This window comes from Mobula hypostoma, chromosome 17 (assembly GCF_963921235.1).
Source record: "Mobula hypostoma chromosome 17, sMobHyp1.1, whole genome shotgun sequence".
Classification (NCBI taxonomy): Eukaryota; Metazoa; Chordata; class Chondrichthyes; order Myliobatiformes; family Myliobatidae; genus Mobula; species Mobula hypostoma.
The window spans coordinates 62,637,604-62,661,202 of NC_086113.1; the positions used below are offsets into that span (position 1 = coordinate 62,637,604).

The following is a 23,599-nucleotide window of genomic DNA, read 5'->3' on the forward strand; positions in this document are numbered from 1 at the left end:
TAATTAATTTGCCAGTCACTCCTGGTGTAAGCCATATTGCTCATCTATTGTTAATTTTCACATTGTAAATCTCAAGGCTCTCCAGTCCTGCATCTGTCACATTATCAGATGTGTCATTAACAGCATGCACATTAGTGCTCTTTTTGAAATTGCTATTAGATTTTTTTTCTTTTATCCTTCCTTGTGCAGCCCATTTATGTTTGTCTGCCCAACATGGTATTTGTTGCATTTCCTGCAAGCTTCACCTTTAAATCTACACTGGTCTGGTGTGCGTGAGCACCTGCCACAATGGTAACACAACTTGTTCAGCCAGGTTGGTTTCTGTTTAGACACTGCAATTTTTCATGCTCACTTACATTCCTGACTGCAACTCAATTGCATCTGGCTGAGGTTTCCCATTGATACAGCTATTTCAACTGCTTTTTTAAATGCAGGTTGTGCTTCAGTTAGGAGCCTTTCTTGAATGCTTTCCTCTAAGACTCCACAAACTAAACAATCTCTCAGTGTATCAAGCTCTTCACTGAACTGAATGCTCAGACAATCTCTTCAATTCAGCCACTTAAGTTGAAATAGGCTCCCCTTCCTTTTGATTCTGCTCATGAAATGAAAACGTTCAAGACTCGTTAGATTCTGGACTAGTTCCTGAGGATTGGAGGGTGGCTAATGTAACCCCACTTTTTAAAAAAGGAGGGAGAGAGAAACCGGGGAATTATAGGCCGGTTAGCCTAACGTCGGTGGTGGGGAAACTGCTGGAGTCAGTTATCAAGGATGTGATAACAGCACATTTGGAAAGCAGTGAAATGATTGGACAAAGTCAGCATGGATTTGTGAAAGGAAAATCATGTCTGACGAATCTCATAGAATTTTTTGAGGATGTAACTAGTAGAGTGGATAGGGGAGAACCAGTGGATGTGGTATATTTGGATTTTCAAAAGGCTTTTGACAAGGTCCCACACAGGAGATTAGTGTGCAAACTTAAAGCACACGGTATTGGGGGTAAGGTATTGGTGTGGGTGGAGAATTGGTTAGCAGACAGGAAGCAAAGAGTGGGAATAAACGGGACCTTTTCAGAATGGCAGGCAGTGACTAGTGGGGTACCGCAAGGCTCAGTGCTGGGACCCCAGTTGTTTACAATATATATTAATGACTTGGATGAGGGAATTAAATGCAGCATCTCCAAGTTTGCGCATGACACGAAGCTGGGTGGCAGTGTTAGCAGTGAGAAGGATGCTAAGAGGATGCAGGGTGACTTGGATAGGTTGGGTGAGTGGGCAAACTCATGGCAGATGCAATTTAATGTGGATAAATGTGAAGTTATCCACTTTGGTGGCAAAAATAGGAAAACAGATTATTATCTGAATGGTGGCCGATTAGGAAAAGGGGAGGTGCAACGAGACCTGGGTGTCATTATACACCAGTCATTGAAAGTGGGCATGCAGGTACAGCAGGCGGTGAAAAAGGCGAACGGTATGCTGGCATTTATAGCGAGAGGATTCGAGTACAGGAGCAGGGAGGTACTACTGCAGTTGTACAAGGCCTTGGTGAGACCACACCTGGAGTATTGTGTGCAGTTTTGGTCCCCTAATCTGAGGAAAGACATCTTTGCCATAGAAGGAGTACAAAGAAGGTTCACCAGATTGATTCCTGGGATGGCAGGTCTTTCATATGAAGAAAGACTGGATGAACTGGGCTTGTACTCGTTGGAATTTAGAAGATTGAGGGGGGATCTGATTGAAACGTATAAGATCCTAAAGGGATTGGACAGGCTGGATGCGGGAAGATTGTTCCCGATGTTGGGGAGGTCCAGAACGAGGGGTCACAGTTTGAGGATAGAGGGGAAGCCTTTTAGGACCGAGATTAGGAAAAACTTCTTCACACAGAGAGTGGTGAATCTGTGGAATTCTCTGCCACAGCAAACTGTTGAGGCCAGTTCATTAGCTATGTTTAAAAGGAAGTTAGATATGGCCCTTGTGGCTACAGGGGTCAGGGGGTATGGAGGGAAGGCTGGGTTCTGAGTTGGATGATCAGCCATGATCATAATAAATGGCGGTGCAGGCTCGAAGGGCCGAATGGCCTACTCCTGCACCTATTTTCTATGTTTCTATGTTTCTATGTTTCTAAGACGGTTTTGGTTCTAAATGTTCCTGCATCACTTTCATGGTATCAGCAAAACTCATTTCATCTGGTTTGGTTGGAGCAGTCAAACTTCTAAGCAAACTGCATGCCTTTAAACCCAATGCACTCGGCAAAATTGGTATTTGTTTCTCATTGACTTATTCATTTACTTTAAAGTACTGTTCAATTGTACTAGCTAACACTGCACTAAAGTAGTGAACAGCAATAACGCACAGGATGGGAATTATTGGAAAAAATCATAACATGATTTCTTCAGTCCAAGTTTCTCATGATATGCCAAATACAGAAATACATTGCTTAAAGCATATTATAGTCATTGAAAAGCAAAGTCTAAGGGATCAGTGATTTCAAGAGTGAGGTGATCACATGATCATTGTAATCAATGAGGTACCAAAGATTAAATGCTTATAATAAATAATTCATTTATTAAGCCCATAATTCCTCAGCTGCCCCCCTTTCTACTGAGTAACCCACCACCCCCAGGGGGCAATATTGCGAACCACTAATCTACACTAATCCTATTTGACAGCCCACTATAGTTTGGTCCTTCAAAAGTTTATGCAGATGCTTCGTATATGCTGAGTTCTTAGCTCCATCACTTTCTTGGGCAGCGCATTCCAAACGTCTTTCTCAGTTCCACTTCTCCCTGAAGCCTGACAGGCCACAAAGCCCCACCCCTAACTTTGCCAGCTGTAAAAGCTGAGAGTGATTTCAATGGTTTCAAATTCATAGTTACTTAGAAATTGTTAAAACTGTAATTAATGTAAAATTAAACCTATGAAATTAAAGATACTGAGATACAAAATTAATTGAAAAGACACCTGTTTTGAAATGCTTAATTGCTTAGCACCACAACAACAGACATCCCACCTCTCCCGGAAGTTCCGGGAGTCTCCCACATATGAATAGTGGCTCCCTGATGCCCGCAAATTATATGCAATGTCCCAGAAATCAATTTTTTTGAGAGAGCGAGTGCGAGAGCGACCGTGAAAGAGAGAGCAAGCACGAGAGAGTCCACGAGAGTGCGAGGACGTGAGAGCGACCACAAGAGAGAGTGAGCTTGCGTGTCATGGCAGTGTTCCAAAAAAAGAAAATATAAAACGTACGACACCCCAGACTACACTAAAGTGTACCCCTGCCTAAAAGGGGTCAAAAATAATGACAGTGTTGCTCGCTGCACTGTTTGCAACAGTGACTTTTCTATTGCCCATGGTGGGTTAAGACTGTAAAAGACATGTTGAGGTGAGTTTAACAGGTGTCATTCGTTCATTAGCATAGCTAACATTATTTAAACTAGCCGGCTAGCTGCTAAGGAGCTACTCTATTGCTGACATCCCACCTCTCCCGGAAGTCTCCCGCAAATTGATGGTGCTACCTCCCTGAAATGAGTTTTTGCAGGGTGGGATGTCTGCAACAATGGTGTTTAAATGCAAAAGTGACACGGCGGGGCTAGTGAGGAAGAAAGATGTGTAATGTTAGCATCTAGTACCAGCTGTAACCATTTCACACCAGCTCCTAAGCATTTTCCAAGTAAAAAGTTTAGAGCAAAGACAAGCAGCACTTTTGCACAGCAAAGGGGAAGCGAGTCTGGAGAGGTCACACCTTCCATTTAAAATAATTTACCTTAAATGCCATGAGCTAAATTTGAAGTAGTGTTAGCCTGAACAGTCAACTGAAGGCTGCAATTCACATGCTCCATTTAACTGAGGTCTAATTAGAACCTTGCCCTTCCTGCAAGATTAGAGTCCAAAGATTATATATCCATTTCCTTGTCAGAATGCACAACACTTTACCAGAATAGCCACTGCACTAAAGTTACAAAGTTTTCCTACCCACAATGTCAGTTTCAAACATGTTTGTTTCAGGAGTGTGAATTACAAGACTGCAATCTAATTAATGAGTTCAAAGGCTACCTTGAGCTGAAGAGCAAACATCAGGCAGTTTGGCAATTGCCATCCGAAAATTGTGTTTGTTTTTCAATTAACCAACAGGAGCAGATGGCTGGAATACTTCAGATAACAGGGAACTGAATTAACATTAGTAGATACGCTCAATACCACGGCATTTTGTTCATCAGATCTCCTTGACTGTACAAACTAAATTTACCTGTGAAATCTGATGTAATTATTAATAACTGTTGCAAAATTGCATCAATATTATTTGATGATTAAACAAATTGAAGCTAATGAAATAAATATTGATTATTGATGTTATGAGAGCTCCAAACCTTCAGAGAAAAGTGCACAGAAGGGCAGCACAATGACACAGCTGGTAAAGCTACTGTGCACTGGCTCAGTAACCTGGGCCCAGCCCAGACCTCAGATGCCATGCAGAGTTCGTGTGATTTTCCTGTGACCATGTGTGTTTCCTCTGGTGTGAGTTGAGGAATCAGGGAGGGGTCAAGTCAATGAGAATGCTGGAAGAATAGAAAGGGTTGGGTAAGGATTGGTGCAAGTTATTAATACTGACTGGTCAGACTGGTCTTTGTGGGTTGAAAGGGCTCACATATCACACAGCTAACCCCAACAATAAAATCATGCAGACAGGTGCAACTTCGTAGGTGACATCCCCACAGTATGAAGACTTTGTGTGGAGCATAAACTTCACAACTGTCCATGTGGCTTTAACAATATTATGATTTAGTTTAAAGTTTATTTTAAAAGTCTCTACTCATGCTTTGAAGTGCTGAAGAATTCCCTGAGTGGCCCCAGTTCCATCAAAGGAATAGCCACTGACACGAGGCACAAAGAGGGGCAAATATTAACTCAATGTGAATAAACAGGGCTGTGATCAAAAAACATTGAAAATCCTAGACCATAACCCAGGTGGTGCCCGCTGAAGAGGGAACAAGTTCTTTTTTATCTGTAGGTAAACTGTAAAAGTATTTATTTGCTGATACATTGTGATAACTACCAGGATGATTGTCGCTTACTGTATCTGCCCCATCCAAACTCACTTGTAGGACACTTCACCATTACTATGTCAATAGCTACACCACTTTGCTCCCTCCTTGAGCAGTTCCTCACTATCAAATGGACAATTTCCAACTTCTTGTGCTTTGTCTCCGCCTGTCCCTTCTTGCCCACTGGATTTCCAGGTATATCTGTGCCTGCAACCAACAACCCCCACACCAAATCCTTGGATTAACCTTCTTTGCTGTAATATCCAACTACATAATTTCCCCAATTCCTCCAGCCCACCATTCTCTCCCTTCTCCCACCCACTTGCATGCTCTTCAGGTGACACTTTCTCAGCTTTCATTGCCCAAGCCTTTGGGAGCTTAACGGCTGTGTGCCTGACCTCCCAGAGACTCACCATTTAGCTCCACAAGCCCTTATCAAACTTCCACTTTCCACCTTCCACCCTCACCAAATTCAGAACGCATGCAGAGCTAACTGTGGTTTAGAGAAGGTCAGCATCAGAAACCCTGGAGCCTACAGAATTCCTCGGACTGTCATACAAGTGGTTGGAGTTGATCGAATGCGCTTTTACACCAGGCCAGCACTCAGGGTAAGGGAGAGAACTGCCAGGGATCTGCTTCTGACAAGTTTCTTCCATGGGCAGCTGCAGGGGATGCTTGGACACTCTTATGGTTGGCCAAAGGTTGCCTCTGTTGACAAAGCCCTCTAGGGCAAGGTGGCCAAGGACATCTAGTGTCATGTGATTGACATTCTAACCTCGATTCATACTGCTAGAAGATGAGGATGGGACAGTTGATGAGAAGCTAATTGGCTCCTCTCCTTTCTATAAGTGGTAAGTATTATGTGGAGATTTGTGACAAATATTATGATATAATATATGATACAATATGATTATATTATACCACCTAATAGGGACCCAGAACTGGAGAAGTAAATTTGTAAGGAGATAGCAGATATTTGCAGTAAGCACAAGGTTGTGATTGTGGGAGATTTTAATTTTCCACACATAGACTGGGAAGCCCATTCTGTAAAAGGGCTGGATGGTTTGGAGCTTGTCAAATGTGTGCAAGATAGTTCTTTGCAGCAATACACAGAGGTACCAACTACAGAAGGGGCAGTGTTGGATCTCCTGTTAGGGAATGAGGTATGTCAGGTGACGGAGGTATGTGTTGGGGAGCACTTCAGGTCCAGTGATCTCAATACCATTATTTTCAATATAATAATGGAGAAGGATAGGACTGGACCCAGGGTTGAGATTTTTGACTGGAGAAAGGCTAACTTTGAGGAGATGCGAAAGGATTTAGGAGGAGTGGATTGGGACAATTTATTTTATGGGAAGGATGTGATAGAGAAATGGAGGTCATTTAAAGGGGAAATTTTGAGAGTACAGGATCTTTATGTTCCTGTTAGGTTAAAAGTTTGAAAGAGCCATGATTTTCAAGGGACATTGGAAACTTGGTTCGGAAAAAGAGAGGGATCTACAATAAATATAGGCAGCTTGGAGTTAATGAGGTGCTCGAGGAATATAAAGAAAGTAAAAAGAATCTTAAGAAAGAAATTACAAACCTTTGTAGAAAAGCTAAAAGAAGATACGAGGCTGCTTTGGCAAGTAGGGTGAAAATAAATCCAAAGGGTTTCTACAGTTATATTAATAGCAAAAGGATAGTGAGGGATAAAATTGGTCCCTTAGAGAATCAGAGTGGATGGCTATGTGCGGAGCCAAAAGAGATGGGGGAGATTTTGAACAATTTCTTATCTTCGATATTCACGAAGGAGAAGGATATTGAATTGTGTAAGGTAAAGGAAACAAGAAGGGTAGTTATGGAAAGTATGTCGATTAAAGAAGAGGAAGTACTGGTGCTTTTAAGGAATATAAAAGTGGATAAATCTCCAGGTCTGGACAAGATACTCCTTAGGACCTTGAGGGAAGTTAGTGTGGAAATAGCAGGGTCTCTGACAGAAATATTTCAAATGTCATTAGAAACGGGATGGTGCCGGAGGATTGGCGCATTGCTCATGTGGTTCCATTGTTTAAAAAGGGTTCTAAGAGTAAACCTGGCAATTATCAGCCTGTGAGTTTGACGTCAGTGGTGGGTAAACTGATGGAAAGTATTCTTAGAGATGGTATATATAATTATCTGGATATACAGGGTCTGATTAGGAACCGACAACATGGATTTGTGCGTGGAAGGTCATGTTTGACAAATCTTATTGAATGTTGTTTGTCATATATATTAATGATCTGGATGATGGGGTAGTAAATGGGATTAGTAAGTATGCAGATGATACTAAGATAGGTGGCGTTGTGGATAATGAAGTAGATTTTCAAAGATTGCAGAGAGATTTAGGCCAGTTAGAAGAGTGGGCTGAAAGATGGCAGATGGAGTTTAATGCTGAAAAATGTGAGGTGCTACATTTTGGTAGGACTAATCAAAATAGGACATACATAGTAAATGGTAGGGCATTGAAGAATGCAGTAGAACAGAGGGATCAAGGAATAATGGTGTCTAGTTCCCTGAAGGTGGAATCTCGTGGATAGGATGGTGAAGAAAGCTTTTTGGTATGCTGGCCTTTTTTAATCAGAGCATTGAGTATAGGAGTTGGGCTGTAATGTTGAAATTGTATAAGGCATTGGTAAGGCCAAATTTGGAGTATTGTGTACAGTTCTGGTCACCGAATTATAGGAAAGATGTCAATAAAATTGAGAGAGTACGGAAGAGATTTACTAAAATGTTGCCTGGGTTTCATTCCCTAAGTTACAGAGAAAGGTTGAACAAATTAGGTCTTTATTCTTTGGAGCATAGAAGGTTGAGGGGGCACTTGATAGAGGTATTTAAAATTATGAGGGGGATAGATAGATTTGATGTGGATAGGCTTTTTCCATTGAGAGTGGGAGAGATTCAAACAAGAGGACATGAGTTGAGAGTTAAAGGGCAAAAGTTTAGGGGTAAATTCTTTACTCAGAGAGTGGTAGCTGTGTGGAACAAGCTTCCAGCAGAAGTGGTAGAGGCAGGTTCGATGTTGTCATTTAAAGTTAAATTGGATTGATTATCCCCGCCTGCCATCTCCTTGAAGCCACCATTGGGCAGGAGGTACAGAAGCCTGAAGATCCACATCATCGTGTTCAAGAACAGCTACTTCCCCCTCAACCATTCTGTTCTTGAACCAACCAGAACAACCCTACTGCACTACGATCACTTTACACAACTTTGTTCTAACTTCATTTTGTCATGTAAAAATTGTGTACACTTATGTTTATGCTTTTCTTGCGAATACTACTTAATTATTTAGACAGAGTGGGGAACAGGCCCTTCCAGCCAAATGAGCCACCCCCCCCCAGCAACCCACCGATTTAACCCCCACCTAATCACAAGACACTTTACAATGACCAATTAACCTATTAATCTTTGGAACGTACAAGACAACTGAAGAACCTGGAGTAAACGCATGTGCTCACGGGAAGGACATACAGACTTCGCACAGGCGGCGGAATTGAACGTTGAATTCTGACGCTGAGCTTTTAAAGCATGGCACTAACCATCATGGTGCTCCCATGCCTCTACGATGCTGTAACTGTGAAGGTCTTCACTGGATCTCTGCATACGTCTATATGACAATATATATATATATGACAATAATCTCAACTCAGATGTGTACTTACGAAGTCACACAAAGCACTAAAATATGTTTCCACAGGATCCGTGTAGATTTCAGCTTGATTATGAGTACTTTTTGGGGTTTTAGCTTTGGTTCTTTATCAAGTTCTAAAGGAAAGAAAAGGTGTTATGGTTATTTCACTCTGAGATTGGTCAGAGAGAAGGCAGGAACGAGAACTGAACATATTTCATGCACCAACCCATTACTAGTTCCGTCCAGATTACCTGACAAAAATTCTTTCACATCATCCTCCAGCTCTAGTCGGCGCTTGTGTGCAAAATCCAGCAATAAATCTTTAGCAGCTTGTAACTGGTGAGTGGCTAGCAGCCACCTGACAGACTCTGGGAAAACACTGCGAATTATCAAGCTGATTAGCAGAGCAAATACAGCAATAGAGACCATAAATTCCTAGGCGCAAAGTCCAAAGGCAGGGTTAGTTACGATAGCACAGCAGCTTTGCAGACAGAAATTGAAGACACTTGGCCACGTTTTATTTTAGAAATAGATGTTCAGTTTACAACCCCAAGCAAATGACAGGCTACACACATAAAAGTTGCTGGTGAATGCAGCAGGCCAGGCAGCATCTCTGGGAAGAGGTACAGTCGACGTTTTGGGCCAAGACCCTCCGTCAGGGCTAACTGAAAGAAGAGTTAGTAAGAGATTTGAAAGTGGGAGGGGGAGGCGGAGATCCGAAATGATAAGAAGAAGACAGGAGGGGGAGGGATGGAGCCAAGAGCTGGACAGTTGATTGGCAAAGGGGATATGAGAGGATCATGGGACAGGAGGTCTGGGGAGAAGGAAAAGGGGGAGGGGGGGAAACCCAGAGGATGGGCAAGGGGTATAGTGAGAGGGACAGAGGGAGAAAAAGGAGAGAGAGAAAAAGAATGTGTGTATATAAATAAATAACAGATGGGGTACGAGGGGGAGGTGGGGCATTAGCGGAAGTTTGAGAAGTCAATCTTCATGCCATCAAGTTGGAGGCTACCCAGACGGAATATAAGGTGTTGTTCCTACAAACTTAAGTGTGGCTTCATTTTTACAGTAGAGGAGACCGTGGATAGACATGTCAGAATGGGAATGGGATGTGGGATTAAAATGTGTGGCCACTGGGAGATCCTGCTCTCTCTTCGTTTTCAAATGACAGGCTTATAGGACATTCAGCTACACTCAGTGGCCACTATATTAGGTACACCTGCTCATTAATGCAAATATCCAATCAGCTGGCAGCTCAATGCATTAAAACATGCTGACTGACTTAAGGAATGACTGGTGATGCCATATCAGGTGGCTTGAGTAACTCAAACTGCTGATCTACTGGGATTATCATGCACAACAGTCTCTGGAGTTTACAGAGAATGGTGTGAAAAACAAAAAAACATCCAGTGAGTGGCAGTTCTATGGACAAAATTGTCTTCTTAATGAGAGAGCTCAAAGGAGAATGGTCAGACTGGTTCAAGCAGACAGAAAGGTGACAGCAACTCAAATAACTATGCGTTTCAACAGTGGTGTGCAGTGAATGCATGGTATGTTGAACTTGAAGTGGATGGGCTACAGCAGAGGACCTCAGTAGCCAGAATTTACCTAATGCTGCAGAGGCAGACACAAAGTGCATTGGCTCTTGGAGTTCTGTGAATTTCAGAATACCCCTGGATCAGGTGACAGATGGTGGACAGGCAAATATTAAGATGTCTGGCACACTCTTCAGATGCAAATGCAACAAGTGGGTAGCTCTTTGCAGAACTAGTGAACACCCTTCAGCTGAATCTGCCCCAATATTTAAGGTGATCTTTCCATAATGAAATTAGATCAGACGTTTAACGCAACGTGAAACAGTGATAGTAGAAGCTGCAAATGTGTACAGCAGCTGGTAGGTGTTAATTCAGCCAACAATCCTTACAATGGCACCAGAACTAAATCACACAAAATAACCACTTTTTTGCATTTGTGAAAATACTTACCACCAGTAAGGAATCATGAAGGTAAATGGACAGATGATGATAACTTGCAATATTTGCCAGTTGCGGCATAGGGCGGCGAGACCTGGTGTGAGCAGCTGACCTCCTATTGCTATGAAGTTTGCCACCATGGTTATCATGAAGCGCTGGTTAGGTTGCGAAATCTCAATGCCTATCATTAAAGAAAGGAAACTAAGATTATTTGTAGCAGCTTACATCTGTACAATCCACAGAATCATCACCCATTGACTTTTCCAACTTTCGGAAATTTCTCCCCCTTCCCTCCTCTCTTTTTCCATTTCCCATTCTGGTTACCCTTGCCCTCGTTCTCCTCATCTGCCCATCACCTCCCTTTGGTGCTGCTGCTCTGTCCCTTTCATCCTTGGTCCACTGTCCTCTCCAATCGGATTCCCTCATCTTGTCCACCTATCACCTCCTGGTTTTGCACGCACCTGTCAACTTGTGTTCCTCTCCCTCACCCCCACCCCACCTTCTTATTCGAGCTTCCTTTTCATTCCGGATGAAGGGTCTTAGCCAGAAATGTCAACCGTCTATTCCTTTCCATAGATGTTATTTGACTTGCTGAGTTCCTCCAGCAATTTTTTTGTGTTGTTCTACATTAAACCACTTTGCAACTTTATTTTAATTTTATAGACAATAGACAATAGGTGTAGGAGTAGGCCATTCGGCCCTTCGAGCCAGCACCACTATTCACTGTGATCATGGCTGATCATCCACAATCAGTATCCAGTTCCTGCCTTATCCCCATAACCTTTGATTCCACTATCTTTAAGAGCTCTATCCATCTCTTTTTTGAAAGCATCCAAAGACTTGGCCTCCACAGCCTTCTGGGGCAGAGCATTCCATATATCCACCACTCTCTGGGTGAAAAAGTTTTACTCTTCGGGTGAAAAAGTTTTATTGGTTTTTATTAGTTTTCTAGATTTAGTGAATCCGTGCACTAACAATTAGGGAAATTAATTTATCCCTACTTCAGGACTGAAAAGAGAGTGGACACAAGACAGACTGCAGATGCAACACACACAAACGCTGGAGGAACTGAACAGGTTAAACAGCGTTTATGGAGGGGAAGTAACAGTCGACGTTTTGGGCCAAGGCCCTTCATCGGGACTGGAAGGAGGCAGAAACTGGAATAAGGTTGGAGGCGGGGAACGAGTACAAGCTGGCAGGTGAAAGGGGAGTTCAGCAGCATAAAAAGTTGAGGGGATGTTTTGGAGCAAGAGCTCACAATTGATAGGTGGACCCAGGTGAGGAGGGGCGATGCGCAGAAGAGGGAGGGAAAAGAGTGGAAATGTAAAAAGCTGGGAGGTGGTAAGTGGAAATGACAAAGGACTGGAGAAGATGAAATCTAATGAGGGATATCAGTGTGAATATGAAATAAAGGCAAGGTGGGGGAGGTGAGCTGGTGGGACGAATGCGTGAGTGACAAGGTGGCTGACAGGGTAGAGGGAGATAGGGCACAGGGATACAACTGGATAAGGAGGAAAAAGTGGAGAAAGGACAGAGATGGCTTACCAAAGTCAGACAAATTGTTATACGTGACGTTAGGTCAGAGACTACCAAGGCAGAATATGGGATGGTGTTACTCTACCCACAATACATACTGGCACAAACTTTCTTTTGTCATGATGCAGTGAAGCATATTGACTGGAGTTGTAAATCTAGATTTCCACAATAAACTAAATTTAGTGATTTGACATTGTAATGTAGACTGAATTTATTTCCAACTGTTTTAATTCTTTGTAGTGGGTTCAACTAAATGCCAACTAAATATTAATCTCCTTGCCATATAAGGGTTTTGAAGCCTCATAAACACTTTCTGACCCTTTGGCCTAGCATAAATTTCCATCAGGAGAAATGGAAACTTATGGTGGGTCAAAGGGTCTAAAAGAGTAAAAGTCCTCCTTTCAATCTGCTGTATGAACAAGCTGGGCAGTTTGCGCCTTTGAGATTTGTTGACTGTGCTTTCATGGAGATGTCCTTCCCAGTTAGAGTGCAGGGGAATAGCAAAGGAGACGGCAAGAGAGTAGAATGTTAGTGATGATCACGACCTCCATGGAAATAGTCACAATGGATTCCAAAGACATTCAGTTCTAACACTAACATCTCACTGGCATCAGCACACTCCACGTTGACTTTCCCAAGTCTGTGCAAGACACTGAGTTCTGTTTACCCATGTCTCGCTTTCAATACATTGTCCACATTGACAGAAGTGCTTGGAGAGAGGTTCCCTTCTACAGAGGGCAACAGCTCAGCCATTTCTTTGGAAAGGGTGAAACCTCGTCTTTTCCATCACAGCTAAACATCTGGTTGACCAGAGAGCAGCCTCCTCTTCTGGAAGGGGTGACGTCTCCGTGAGTCTGGATAGATGGACATAGCGTACTACACTATGCACAAAAGGATGACCAAGCCCATTTAGAACTAACATTCACAGTCATGTAAAAATTTAAGCCCTTCAACCCTCTCTGCAGCCTGTGTACTAAAGTATTGCCATTATCTAAATTCCATCAGTTTGAAGCAGCTGACCAGAGTTGAGTGTCCAGGAGTGAATTACTTCCATGGATCACTAGTCTCTTAAAAAAAAATCTTGTTTTCTAATCAAATTCGCTTCTTCTGATTAACCTTTTCCAATTTCTCATGACAGCCTGCCATACCTCTGATTGCTCAAACTTTGTGCTTTAATACACCCTCTCAGGATCAGAACCCGAGAGGCCAATACAGGGTTTCCAAGGGGAATGCAATTGCTTAGACAACTTCTACCCATAAATACCACAAGACCATAATATATAGGAGCAGAATTAGGCCATTTGGTCCATCAAGTCTGCTCTGCCATTTCATCATGGTTAGTCTATTTTCCCCTCTCAGACCCCATCTCCTGTCTTCTCCCTATATGCCTTCATGCCTTGACTAATCAAGAATTTATCAACCTCTGCCTTAAATATACTCAACGACTTGGCCTCCACAGCCACCTGTGGCAACAAATTCCACAGATTCACCATCTCTGGCTTTGATCTTTGGACTGTGGGAGGAAACCCGAGACCCAGAGGAAATCCATGGGGTATACATACAAACTCTGTACAAACAGTGGCAGGAACAGTATGTTCTGTTATCTATGAAACTTGATATAGCTCCTGCCTGGTAGAAAATGTAGCTTTGGTGAGAGAACACAAGTATTGTATTTATAAACCAACTAACAATGGGCCTGAAATATCACACTGCCAGTCAACAAGCAACCTCCCTCCCCCCCACCCCCAGCACCAAGAGTCCCCACATTGTACCCTCAATCTCAGCACAAGATCCCAGGCTCAGTCCTACTCCCAGCCCACTGGCCTCATCCACAAAACTGGTCCACACTTCATGCCAAGTTAGACTGGGAGGCAATGGATGGCGAAGGGGGAACTAGAAACCCTGCGTGTTTTATAGGGCTCCAGGTTTGCTGGATCAACATGGGAACACAGGGAGGCCACTTTCCCCTTCTTGCACTGGTTTTCATTTCCCTGACTTTGGTCCATACCCTTTCACAGCTTTACATTAACAGAAATCTAACAATCTCAAATATTATCATAAGAAAGTCTGCGGGTGCTGGAAATCCAAAGGAACACACACATACACACACACACAAAATGCTGGAGGAACTCAGCAGGTCAGGCAGAATCGATGGAAAAGAGTAAACCAGTCAAGGTTTTGGGCCGAGACCCTTCGGGACTGAGAAGGAATGGGGAAGATGCCAGGATATCAAGGTTGGTGGGGGGGAGGGGAGGGGAAAGAGGCAAGCTGGAAGGTGACAGGTGAAGCCAAGTGGGTGGGAAAGGTCAAAGGCTGGAGACGAAAGGGAAGGAAGGGGTGGCCTAGTGGGAAGTAATAGGCAGGTCAGAAGTCAAAAGTCAGTGTGGGGAATAGAGAAGCCGGGGGGGGGGGGGTTGAAATTTGTTTACCAAAGGATATTCATGCCATCAGGTTGGAGGGTATCCAGACAGAACACAAGATGTTGCTCCTCCACCCCGAGGGTGGCCTTATCTTGGCACAAGAGGTGGCCATGGACCGACATGTTGGAATGGGAATGGGAACGGGAATTAAAATGTTTGGCCACTGGGAATTCCCGCTGGTGGCGGATGGTGCAGAGGTGCTGGACGAAATGGTTCCCCAGTTTACGACAGGTCTCACCAATCTAACAATCTTACTTCAAAATGAGCACTACTGATAAATGTGAGAATCAAATGACACTTCAGGATCTAGGTGCCCATCAGACACTGACAACATGCTGATGTGGAGGATGACTTATCACTGGTCCTGCCTGATATCGTGTCTATCGAATTGCAGTGACAGTCATGGTGCTGCACCAGAGGACACAGCTCATGATATCACACTGGAAAACTTCCCCAGGCTTTCATACAGTCCTTCAAATTGTGCCTGTTCATTGGGTGACATTTGTCAGTGAGCATCCCATACAACCATCTGATTTTATTCAAAGCTGGTTCCAATTACAAACTAACTCAGAATACAGAAGTGCTTTTTTAAGCAGGTCTGTTTATTCTCTTGATCCAATGATACTCAATGTGATGGTGGTTAAAATGTGCTCAATTCACCTAAAGCTGAATGAGGAGAGTCCATTTCCTACAGTAGCAAACATAAATCCTTCCTATTCCAAAGATCACTGATCAAGAAACCCTGTGTGGGGGGCCTCCCCAGGTCACGGCCCTGCATTAGAATTAAGAGAGAGACAGCCAGTTTAGAGAGGAGAGGAGGGAGGATTGACAGAGGCCAGAATGTGACAAGTGGACTGAGGAGCAGTGAGAATAGTGGGCAGATGGAGATGAATGGGGGGGGGGGGGGAGAGATGGGAAGAGGAGAGGTGGGTTGGAAAACAGAGGCAGTCAGGAAGCAAAAGCACATTTAGCTGAATCACATACAGAGATACAGTCATGAACTGTAAACTTGAAGGTTTACAATGCAACTGACTTATCATCCATCAGGAGGGATGGTACATCTCTGACTTGTCCATCACTAGTAGAGCTTAGGTTTAAAGTTGATCAGACCTACAGCTCAACATCACAAATATCACCACCACGTGTCCTTAACCACCCCCCCTCCCGGGTGAGGAGTCAAAACCCAGACAGTCAGAAGCAACAGAACCAGCTCCGAGATTGTTGATTTACAGATGTAGCACTGAATCACTTCTAAAGCCACAAGTCCAGGCTGATCACACTACTGACCTTGAGTGCTGTCTGCATGGAGTTTGCATACTTTCCCCTGACTGCATGCGTTTCCCCGGGTGTGCCATCTTCCTCTAACATCCCGAAGATGTAAGGGCTGCTGGATTAAATGGGCTCTATACTCTCCTGAATGTGTAGTGAAGTAAAATCTGGAGAGGAGTTGATGGAATATGGGGAAACTAAAATGGGATTAAGACCATAAAATATAGGAGAAGTAGGCCATTCGGCCCATCGAGTCTGCTCCGTCATTTAATCATGGGCTGATCCAATTCTTCTAGTCATTCCCAGTCCCCTGCCTTCTCCCCATACCCTTTGATGTCCTGGCTAATCAAGGAATATAGGAGAAGTAGGCCATTCGGCCCATCGAGTCTGCTCCATCATTTAATCATGGGCTGATCTAATTCTTCTAGTCATTCCCAGTCCCCTGCCTTCTCCCCATACCCTTTGATGTCCTGGCCAATCAAGAACCCATCTATTTCTGCCTTAAATACACCCAATGACTTGGCCCCCACACCTACTCGTGGCAACAAATTCCACAGATTTGCCACCCTCTGACTAAAGTAATTTCTCCGCATCTCAGTTCTAAATGGACGTCCTTCAATCTTGAAGTCTTGTCCTAGACTCCCTTACCATGGGAAATAACTTTGCCGTATCTAATCTGTTCAGGCCTTTTAACATTTGGAATGTTTCTGTAAGGGGAGTTTCGTCTCTTATGTTACTGTGTAGGCCAATTAAAATGGCTTCTTTGTTATGTTATAATCGGGAATGCTTCTTTGTTATGTTAAACGCTGAGAAGGCTTTGCGCTAGCAGCTTGTTGTGGGTTGGGGGTGATAAGAGGATGTTATGAACCAATTGGGATAGTTGTTATGACTTTGGTGTATCTGGAAGATTTGTATGCGCGGGATTTTGAGGCAGAAGGCGGGAGAGAGAGAGACAGAGAATGGATGAGGTGCTGTGATGTCCGCTAACGGGGTCGGACCCCGAGGAGGGCGTTCGGCAAGGAGGGGAGACGGAGGCGGACTCGTGTGGAGCGTCTAGTCAACCACCGTTGTTGGTCCCAGGCGGACGGTCGAGGTGGTCCGAGGGGTTGCAGGGTGAAGAAAAAGGGTCCAGAACTCCAACAGTTTTGTGCACGAAGAGATTGAACTTTGATAAGTGTGGCACCTTTTATTTTCCTTTTATATTTTATTCTCTCTTAGTTATATAATTCCAGTAATATCTATAAACTGTAAATCATTTAATCGTATCTGGTGTATTGTCTGTTATTTGGGCAGGGTGGGGTACATCACACTGCATCCACACAAACTAATTACCCAGTTTGCCAGGGCCGAAGGCTGTTTCCCTAGACGACAGCTAGCCGAGCGACCCTGAGAATGGCCGGGAGCTACATTCCTATAAGATCCCCCACCCAATTCTCCTGAACTCCAGGAAATACAGCCCAACAGCTGCCAGATGTTCCTCATATGGTAACCCTTTCATTCCTGGAATCATTCTCCTGAATCTTTTCTGAACCCTCTCCAATAAGGAGCCCAAAACTGCACACAATACTCCAAATGTGGTCTCACGGGTGTCTTATAGAGCCTCAACATCACATCCATGCTCTTCTATTCTATACCTCTAGAAATGAATGCCAGCATTGCATTTGCCTTCTTCACCACCGACTCAACCTGGAAGTTAACCTTCAGGGTATCCTGCACAAGGACTCCCAAGTCCCTTTGCAACTTTGCATTTTGAATTCTTTCCCCATCTAAATAATAGTCTGCCCGTTTATTTCTTCCACCAAAGTGCATGACCATACACTTTCCAACATTGTATTTCATTTGCCATCTCTTTGCCCATTTCCCTAAACTATCCAAGTCTCTCTGCAGGCTGTCTGTTTCCTCAACACTATTCGCTCCTCCACCTATCTTTGTATCATCTATTAATCCCATAGTCCAAATCATTGACGTACATTGTAAAAAGCGGCGGTCCCAACACCGACCTCTGTGGAACCAGCCACACTGTGTTTTCTGCCAACCAGCCAATGCTCCACCCATGCTAGTAACTCCCCTGTAATTCCATGGGTGCTTATCTTGCTAAGCAGCCTCATGTGAGGCACCTTGTCAAAGGCCTTCTGAAGATCCAAGTACACCACATCCACTGCATCTCCTGCATCCCTGTTTGTAATTTCCTCAAAAAATTGTAGTCGGTTTGTCAGGCAGGATTTTCCTTTCAGGAATCCATGCTGGCTTTGGCCTGTCTTGTCATGTGCCTCCAGGTACTCTGTAATCTCATCCCTAACAATTGAATCCAACAACTTCCCAACCACTGATGTCAGGCTAACAGGTCTATAGTTTCCTTTTTGCTGCTTCCCACCCTTCTTAAATAGCGGAGTAACGTTTGCAATTTTCCAGTCATGCAGTACAATGCTCCTTTGCTCCTCAAAGTTTCCTCAACAACTTCTTATTGATCATATCCAGGCAGCATCCTGAACCTCTCCTGCACCCTCTACAAGGTCTCCACACCCATCCTGTAGTGGGATGACATGTACTAGGTCGACCTGTTACGGATTCTCCTCCCTGGGCAAAATCCCTGGTGATCAACTATCTGAGCATCTCATCTTGTACACCTCTGTCAAGACATCTCTCATCCTCATTTATATCAAAAAAAATGCCATAGTTCACTCAACTTGTATTCATAGACATGCACTCCAGTCCAGGGAGTTTCCAGATAAATCTCCTCTGCATCCTCTGTAAAAATGCACATCCTTTCTATAATAAAGCAACCAAAACTGTGTCTGTGGGATGGTTGTCCTTAAGCCTGGTGGCGTGTGTTTTCAAGTTTTTTTTTTATTTTACTGGGAGAGGGTAGAAGCATGCAGGTCTGGGGTGAGGGCAGTCATTGAGTATACTATATGGTTCGATATACATGTAATAATAAATCTGAATCTGCAGGTCAGGCTGCTCTCCGTGCAGAGAATAAAGGGTTAAAGTTCTGAACAGAGACTCTTCATCGGGACTCATCCCAATTCCGGAAGAGCATTGTTGGCCTCAATCACTGACTCTCTATTCCTCTCCATGGATGCTGCCTGACCTGCTCAGACCCTCCAGTATTTTGTGTATTAATATGGATTTCCAGCATCTGCTGAATCGATTGTGTTTATTAATCTGAATATATTGTTCTGATCTCTGCTGCTGTTCTGCTACGCCGAACCCTTTCGGTCTCGATCTATGACATCCAGGAGCTGAGGGCAGATTACCAGTCAGAGATGATCTTGGAGAAGTGCAATGATTGCAGCTTCATCATTGTCTTTAAGGGCAGGAAGAAGAACCTAGACCTGATGGCCAACAGTGCCAAGGAGGCCCAGCACTGGATTGATGGCATTATCAGACTCAATAGAAACTTCAGTAAGAAACGGAGAGAGCAGCTGGACCAGTATCCTGAGGTGTGCCAGGGAGGGTGCGATTTCACCCTCATTCTTGTGTACATGATGCAATAGGCTGCAGTCAGCATGGTTTCCTCAAGGGAAAATCTTGCCTGACAAATCTGTTGAAATTCTTTGAAGAAATAACAAGCAGGATAGACAAAGGAGAATTGGTCGATGTTGCATTCTTGGATTTTCAGAAAACTTTCGACAAGGTGCCACACATGAGGCTGCTTAACAAGCTATGAGCCCATGGTATTATGGGAAACATTGTAGCAGGGATAAAGCAGTGGCTGACTGGCAGGATGCAAAGTCTGGGAATGAAGGGAGCCTTTTCTGGTTAGCTGCCATAGACAGATATTTTTGCAGAAAGTTTGCAGATATTTTTGCAGAAAGTTTGCAGATGATACAAAGACAACTGGAGTGACAGGTAGTTCTGAGGAACTAGGGAGGACAGCCAGATTCAGAGAATGGGCAAAGAAGTAGCAGTTGGAATACAGAGTTGGGAAGTGTATGGATATGTACTTTGGTAGAAGAAATGAAAGGCTGACTATTTTCTTCATGGAGAGAAATTACAAAATTCAGAGGCACAAAGGGATTTCAGGAAACCACGCTGGCTTTGGTCTATCTTGTCATGTGCCTCCAAGTACTCCATAATCTTATCCCTAACAATCGATTCCAACAACTTCCCAACCACTAATGTCAGGCTAACAGGTCTATAGTTTCCTTTCTGCTGCCTCCCACCCTTCTTAAATAGCAGAGTAACATTTGCAATTTTCCAGTCATCCAGTACAATGCCAGAATCTATCGATTCTTGAAAGATCATTGTTAATTCCTCCGCAATCTCTCCAGCTACTTCCTTCAGAACCTGAGGGTGCATTCCATCAGGTCCAGGAGATTTATCCACCCTCAGACCATTAAGCTTCCTGAGCACCTTCTCAGTTGTAATTTTCACTGCACAAACTTCATTTTCCTGACACTCTTGAATGTCCAGTATACTGCGGACGTCTTGCACTGTGAAGACTGATGCAAAATATGCATTCAGTTCCTCTGCCATCTCTGTATCTCTCATTACAATATCTCCAGGGTCATTTTGTATTGGTCCTATATCTACCCTCGACTCTTTTACCCTCTATATACTTAAAAAAGTTTGTAGTATCTTCTTTGATATTAATCGCCAGCTTCCTTTCATAATTCATCTTTTTCTTCCTAATGACCTTCTTAGTTTCCTCCTGCAAGTTTTTAAAGGCTCCCCAGTCCTCTGTCTTCCCACTAGCTCTGGCTTCCTTGTATGCCCTCTCTTTTGCTTTTACTTTGTCTCTGACTTCACTTGCCAGCCACGGTAGTGCCCTTTTTCCCTTTGAAAATTTCTTATTTGGAATACGTGTCTTGCACTTCCCTCATGTTCAGAATAAAGTAAAATGTGAGTTTGATGTCTGGAACAGACTTGATGGGCTGAATGGTCTGTCTGTACTTTAACCGCCTCAGCTCCAGCACATCAGCTGTAACCATACTGTAACCACCTCAGCTGTAACTGTACTGTAATCACCTCAGCTGTAACCATACTGTAATCACCTCAGCTCCAGCACATCAGCTGTAACCATACTGTAACTACCTCAGCTGTAACCGTACTGTAATCACCTCAGCTGTAACCGTACTGTAATCACCTCAGCTCCAGCACATCAGCTGTAACCATACTGTAACCACCTCAGCTGTAACCGTACTGTAATCACCCCAGCTCCAGCACATCAGCTGTAACCATACTGTAACCACCTCAGCTGTAACCGTACTGTAATCACCCCAGCTCTGGCACATCAGCTGTAACCGTACTGTAACCGTCTCAGCTCCGGCACATCAGCTGTAACCATACTGTAACCACCTCAGCTGTAACCGTACTGTAACCGCCTCCGCTCCGGCACATCAGCTGTAACCATACTGTAACCACCTCAGCTGTAACCATACTGTAACCGCCTCAGCTCCAGCACATCAGCTGTAACCGTACTGTAACCGCCTCAGCTCCGGCACATCAGCTGTAACCATACTGTAACCACCTCAGCTGTAACCGTACTGTAATCACCCCAGCTCTGGCACATCAGCTGTAACCGTACTGTAACCGCCTCAGCTCCGGCACATCAGCTGTAACCATACTGTAACCACCTCAGCTGTAACCGTACTGTAATCACCCCAGCTCTGGCACATCAGCTGTAACCATACTGTAATCACCTCAGCTGTAACCGTACTGTAACCGCCTCAGCTCCAGCACATCAGCTGCCACAGCAGGGACAGATCTGTTCTCTCCACAAACTGAGTAAACAAACGATCAATGGAATCCTTACAACTTCTCCGGTAATGGAATTAAAGTGTTTACTAAATATATCCACTTTGAAAGTTAGTTTGCATGTTTCCTGTTCTCTGGGAGGAACAGAGGAATAGAAAGGATCCATTCAGCCACTGAGCATTCATTCCCATTTAGTGAGATCCTCGTGGCTTTGACCTAGATCCATTTCATTTCTTTTCCAATATCCTTTACCAGCTTTCATTGTCAAAAAGGTCAGATGTAAAATTAACAACCAATGCCACATCCTGCAAAACAGTAAAGAGTTCTGAAGTTTATACTCAGAGTCAGAGCTCACAGGGAAATGCACACTCTTGTTTAGATAATACCCCTAAACTCCTGTTTAGATAATACCCCTAAACTTCTCAAGTATAACAGCAAAATATTTTTAAATTAAATGCTTGCAATCTTGCAAGTTTCAGGGGACACAACTGGTGAACTCAAACACAGTATACAGTACTGCAACTGAGAGTTAATGCTTCACAGCTTGAGAGACCTGGGTTCGATCTTGACATCAGGTGCTGTCTATGAGCAGTTTGCATGTTCTCCCTGTGACTGCATGGATATTCTCTAGGCACTCTAGATTCATAGAACATAGAATAGTACAGCACAGTACAGGCCCTTCGGCCACAACGTTGTGCCAACCCTCAAACCCTGCCTCCCATATAAGCCTTCACCTTAAATTCCTCCATATACCTGTCTAGTAGTCTCTCAAACTTCACTAGTGTATCTGCCTCCACCACTGACTCAGGCAGTGCATTCCACGCACCAACCACTCTCTGAGTAAAAAACCTTCCTCTAATATCCCCCTTGAACTTCCCACCTCTTACCTTAAAGCCATGTCCTCTTATATTGAGCAGTGGTGCCCTGGGGAAGAGGCGCTGGCTATCCACTCTATCTATTCCTCTTATTATCTTGTACACCTCTATCATGTCCCCTTTCATCCTCCTTCTCTCCAAAGAGTAAAGCCCTAGCTCCCTTAATCTCTGATCATAATGTCTACTTTCTAAACCAGGCAGCATCTTGGTAAATCTCCTCTGTACCCTTTCCAATGCTTCCACATCCTTCCTATAGTGAGGTGACCAGAACTGGACACAGTACTCCAAGTGTGGCCTAACCAGAGTTTTATAGAGCTGCATCATTACCTCGCGACTCTTAAACTCTATCCCTCGACTTATGAAAGCTAACACCCCATAAGCTTTCTTAACTACCCTATCCACCTGTGAGGCAACTTTCATGGATCTGTGGACATGTACCCCGAGATCCCTCTGCTCCTCCACGCTACCAAGTATCCTGCCATTTACTTTGTACTCTGCCTTGGAGTTTGTCCTTCCAAAGTGTACCACCTCACACTTCTCCGGGTTGAACTCCATCTGCCACTTCTCAGCACACTTCTGCATCCTATCAATGTCTCTCTGTAATCTTTGACAATCCTCTACACTATCTACAACACCACCAACCTTTGTGTCGTCTGCAAACTTGCCAACCCACCCTTCTACCCCCACATCCAGGCCGTTAATAAAAATCACGAAAAGTAGAGGTCCCAGAACAGATCCTTGTGGGACACCACTAGTCACAATCCTCCAATCTGAATGTACTCCCTCCACCACGACCTTCTGCCTTCTGCAGGCAAGCCAATTCTGAATCCACCTGACCAAACCTCCCTGGATCCCATGCCTTCTAACTTTCTGAGTAAGCCTACCTTGTGGAACCTTGTCAAATGCCTTACCAAAATCCATATAGATCACATCCACTGCACTACCCTCATCTATATGCCTGGTCACCTCCTCAAAGAACTCTATCAGGCTTGTTAGACACGATCTGCCCTTCACAAAGCTATGCTGACTGTCCCTGATCAGACCATGATTCTCTAAATGCCTATAGATCCTATCTCTAAGAATCTTTTCCAACAGCTTTCCCACCACAAACGTAAGGTTCACTGGTCTATAATTACCCG

The 23,599-nt window shown here is 43.9% G+C and overlaps 1 protein-coding gene across 3 annotated transcripts in view; it reads right to left on the reverse strand.

Moving 5' to 3' along the window:
- LOC134358081 (solute carrier family 22 member 23) overlaps nucleotides 1-23,599 on the reverse strand; it is a 137,540-nt gene that overhangs the window by 40,186 nt on the left and 73,755 nt on the right. For all 3 annotated transcript variants that reach the window (XM_063070014.1, XM_063070013.1, XM_063070016.1), the window contains 3 exons: nucleotides 10,673-10,841; nucleotides 8,939-9,066; nucleotides 8,719-8,821 (listed from right to left, as the gene is read on the reverse strand). In XM_063070014.1, coding sequence (XP_062926084.1) covers nucleotides 8,719-8,821; nucleotides 8,939-9,066; nucleotides 10,673-10,841 — 400 coding nt within the window. The remainder of the gene's footprint in view (nucleotides 1-8,718; nucleotides 8,822-8,938; nucleotides 9,067-10,672; nucleotides 10,842-23,599) is intronic.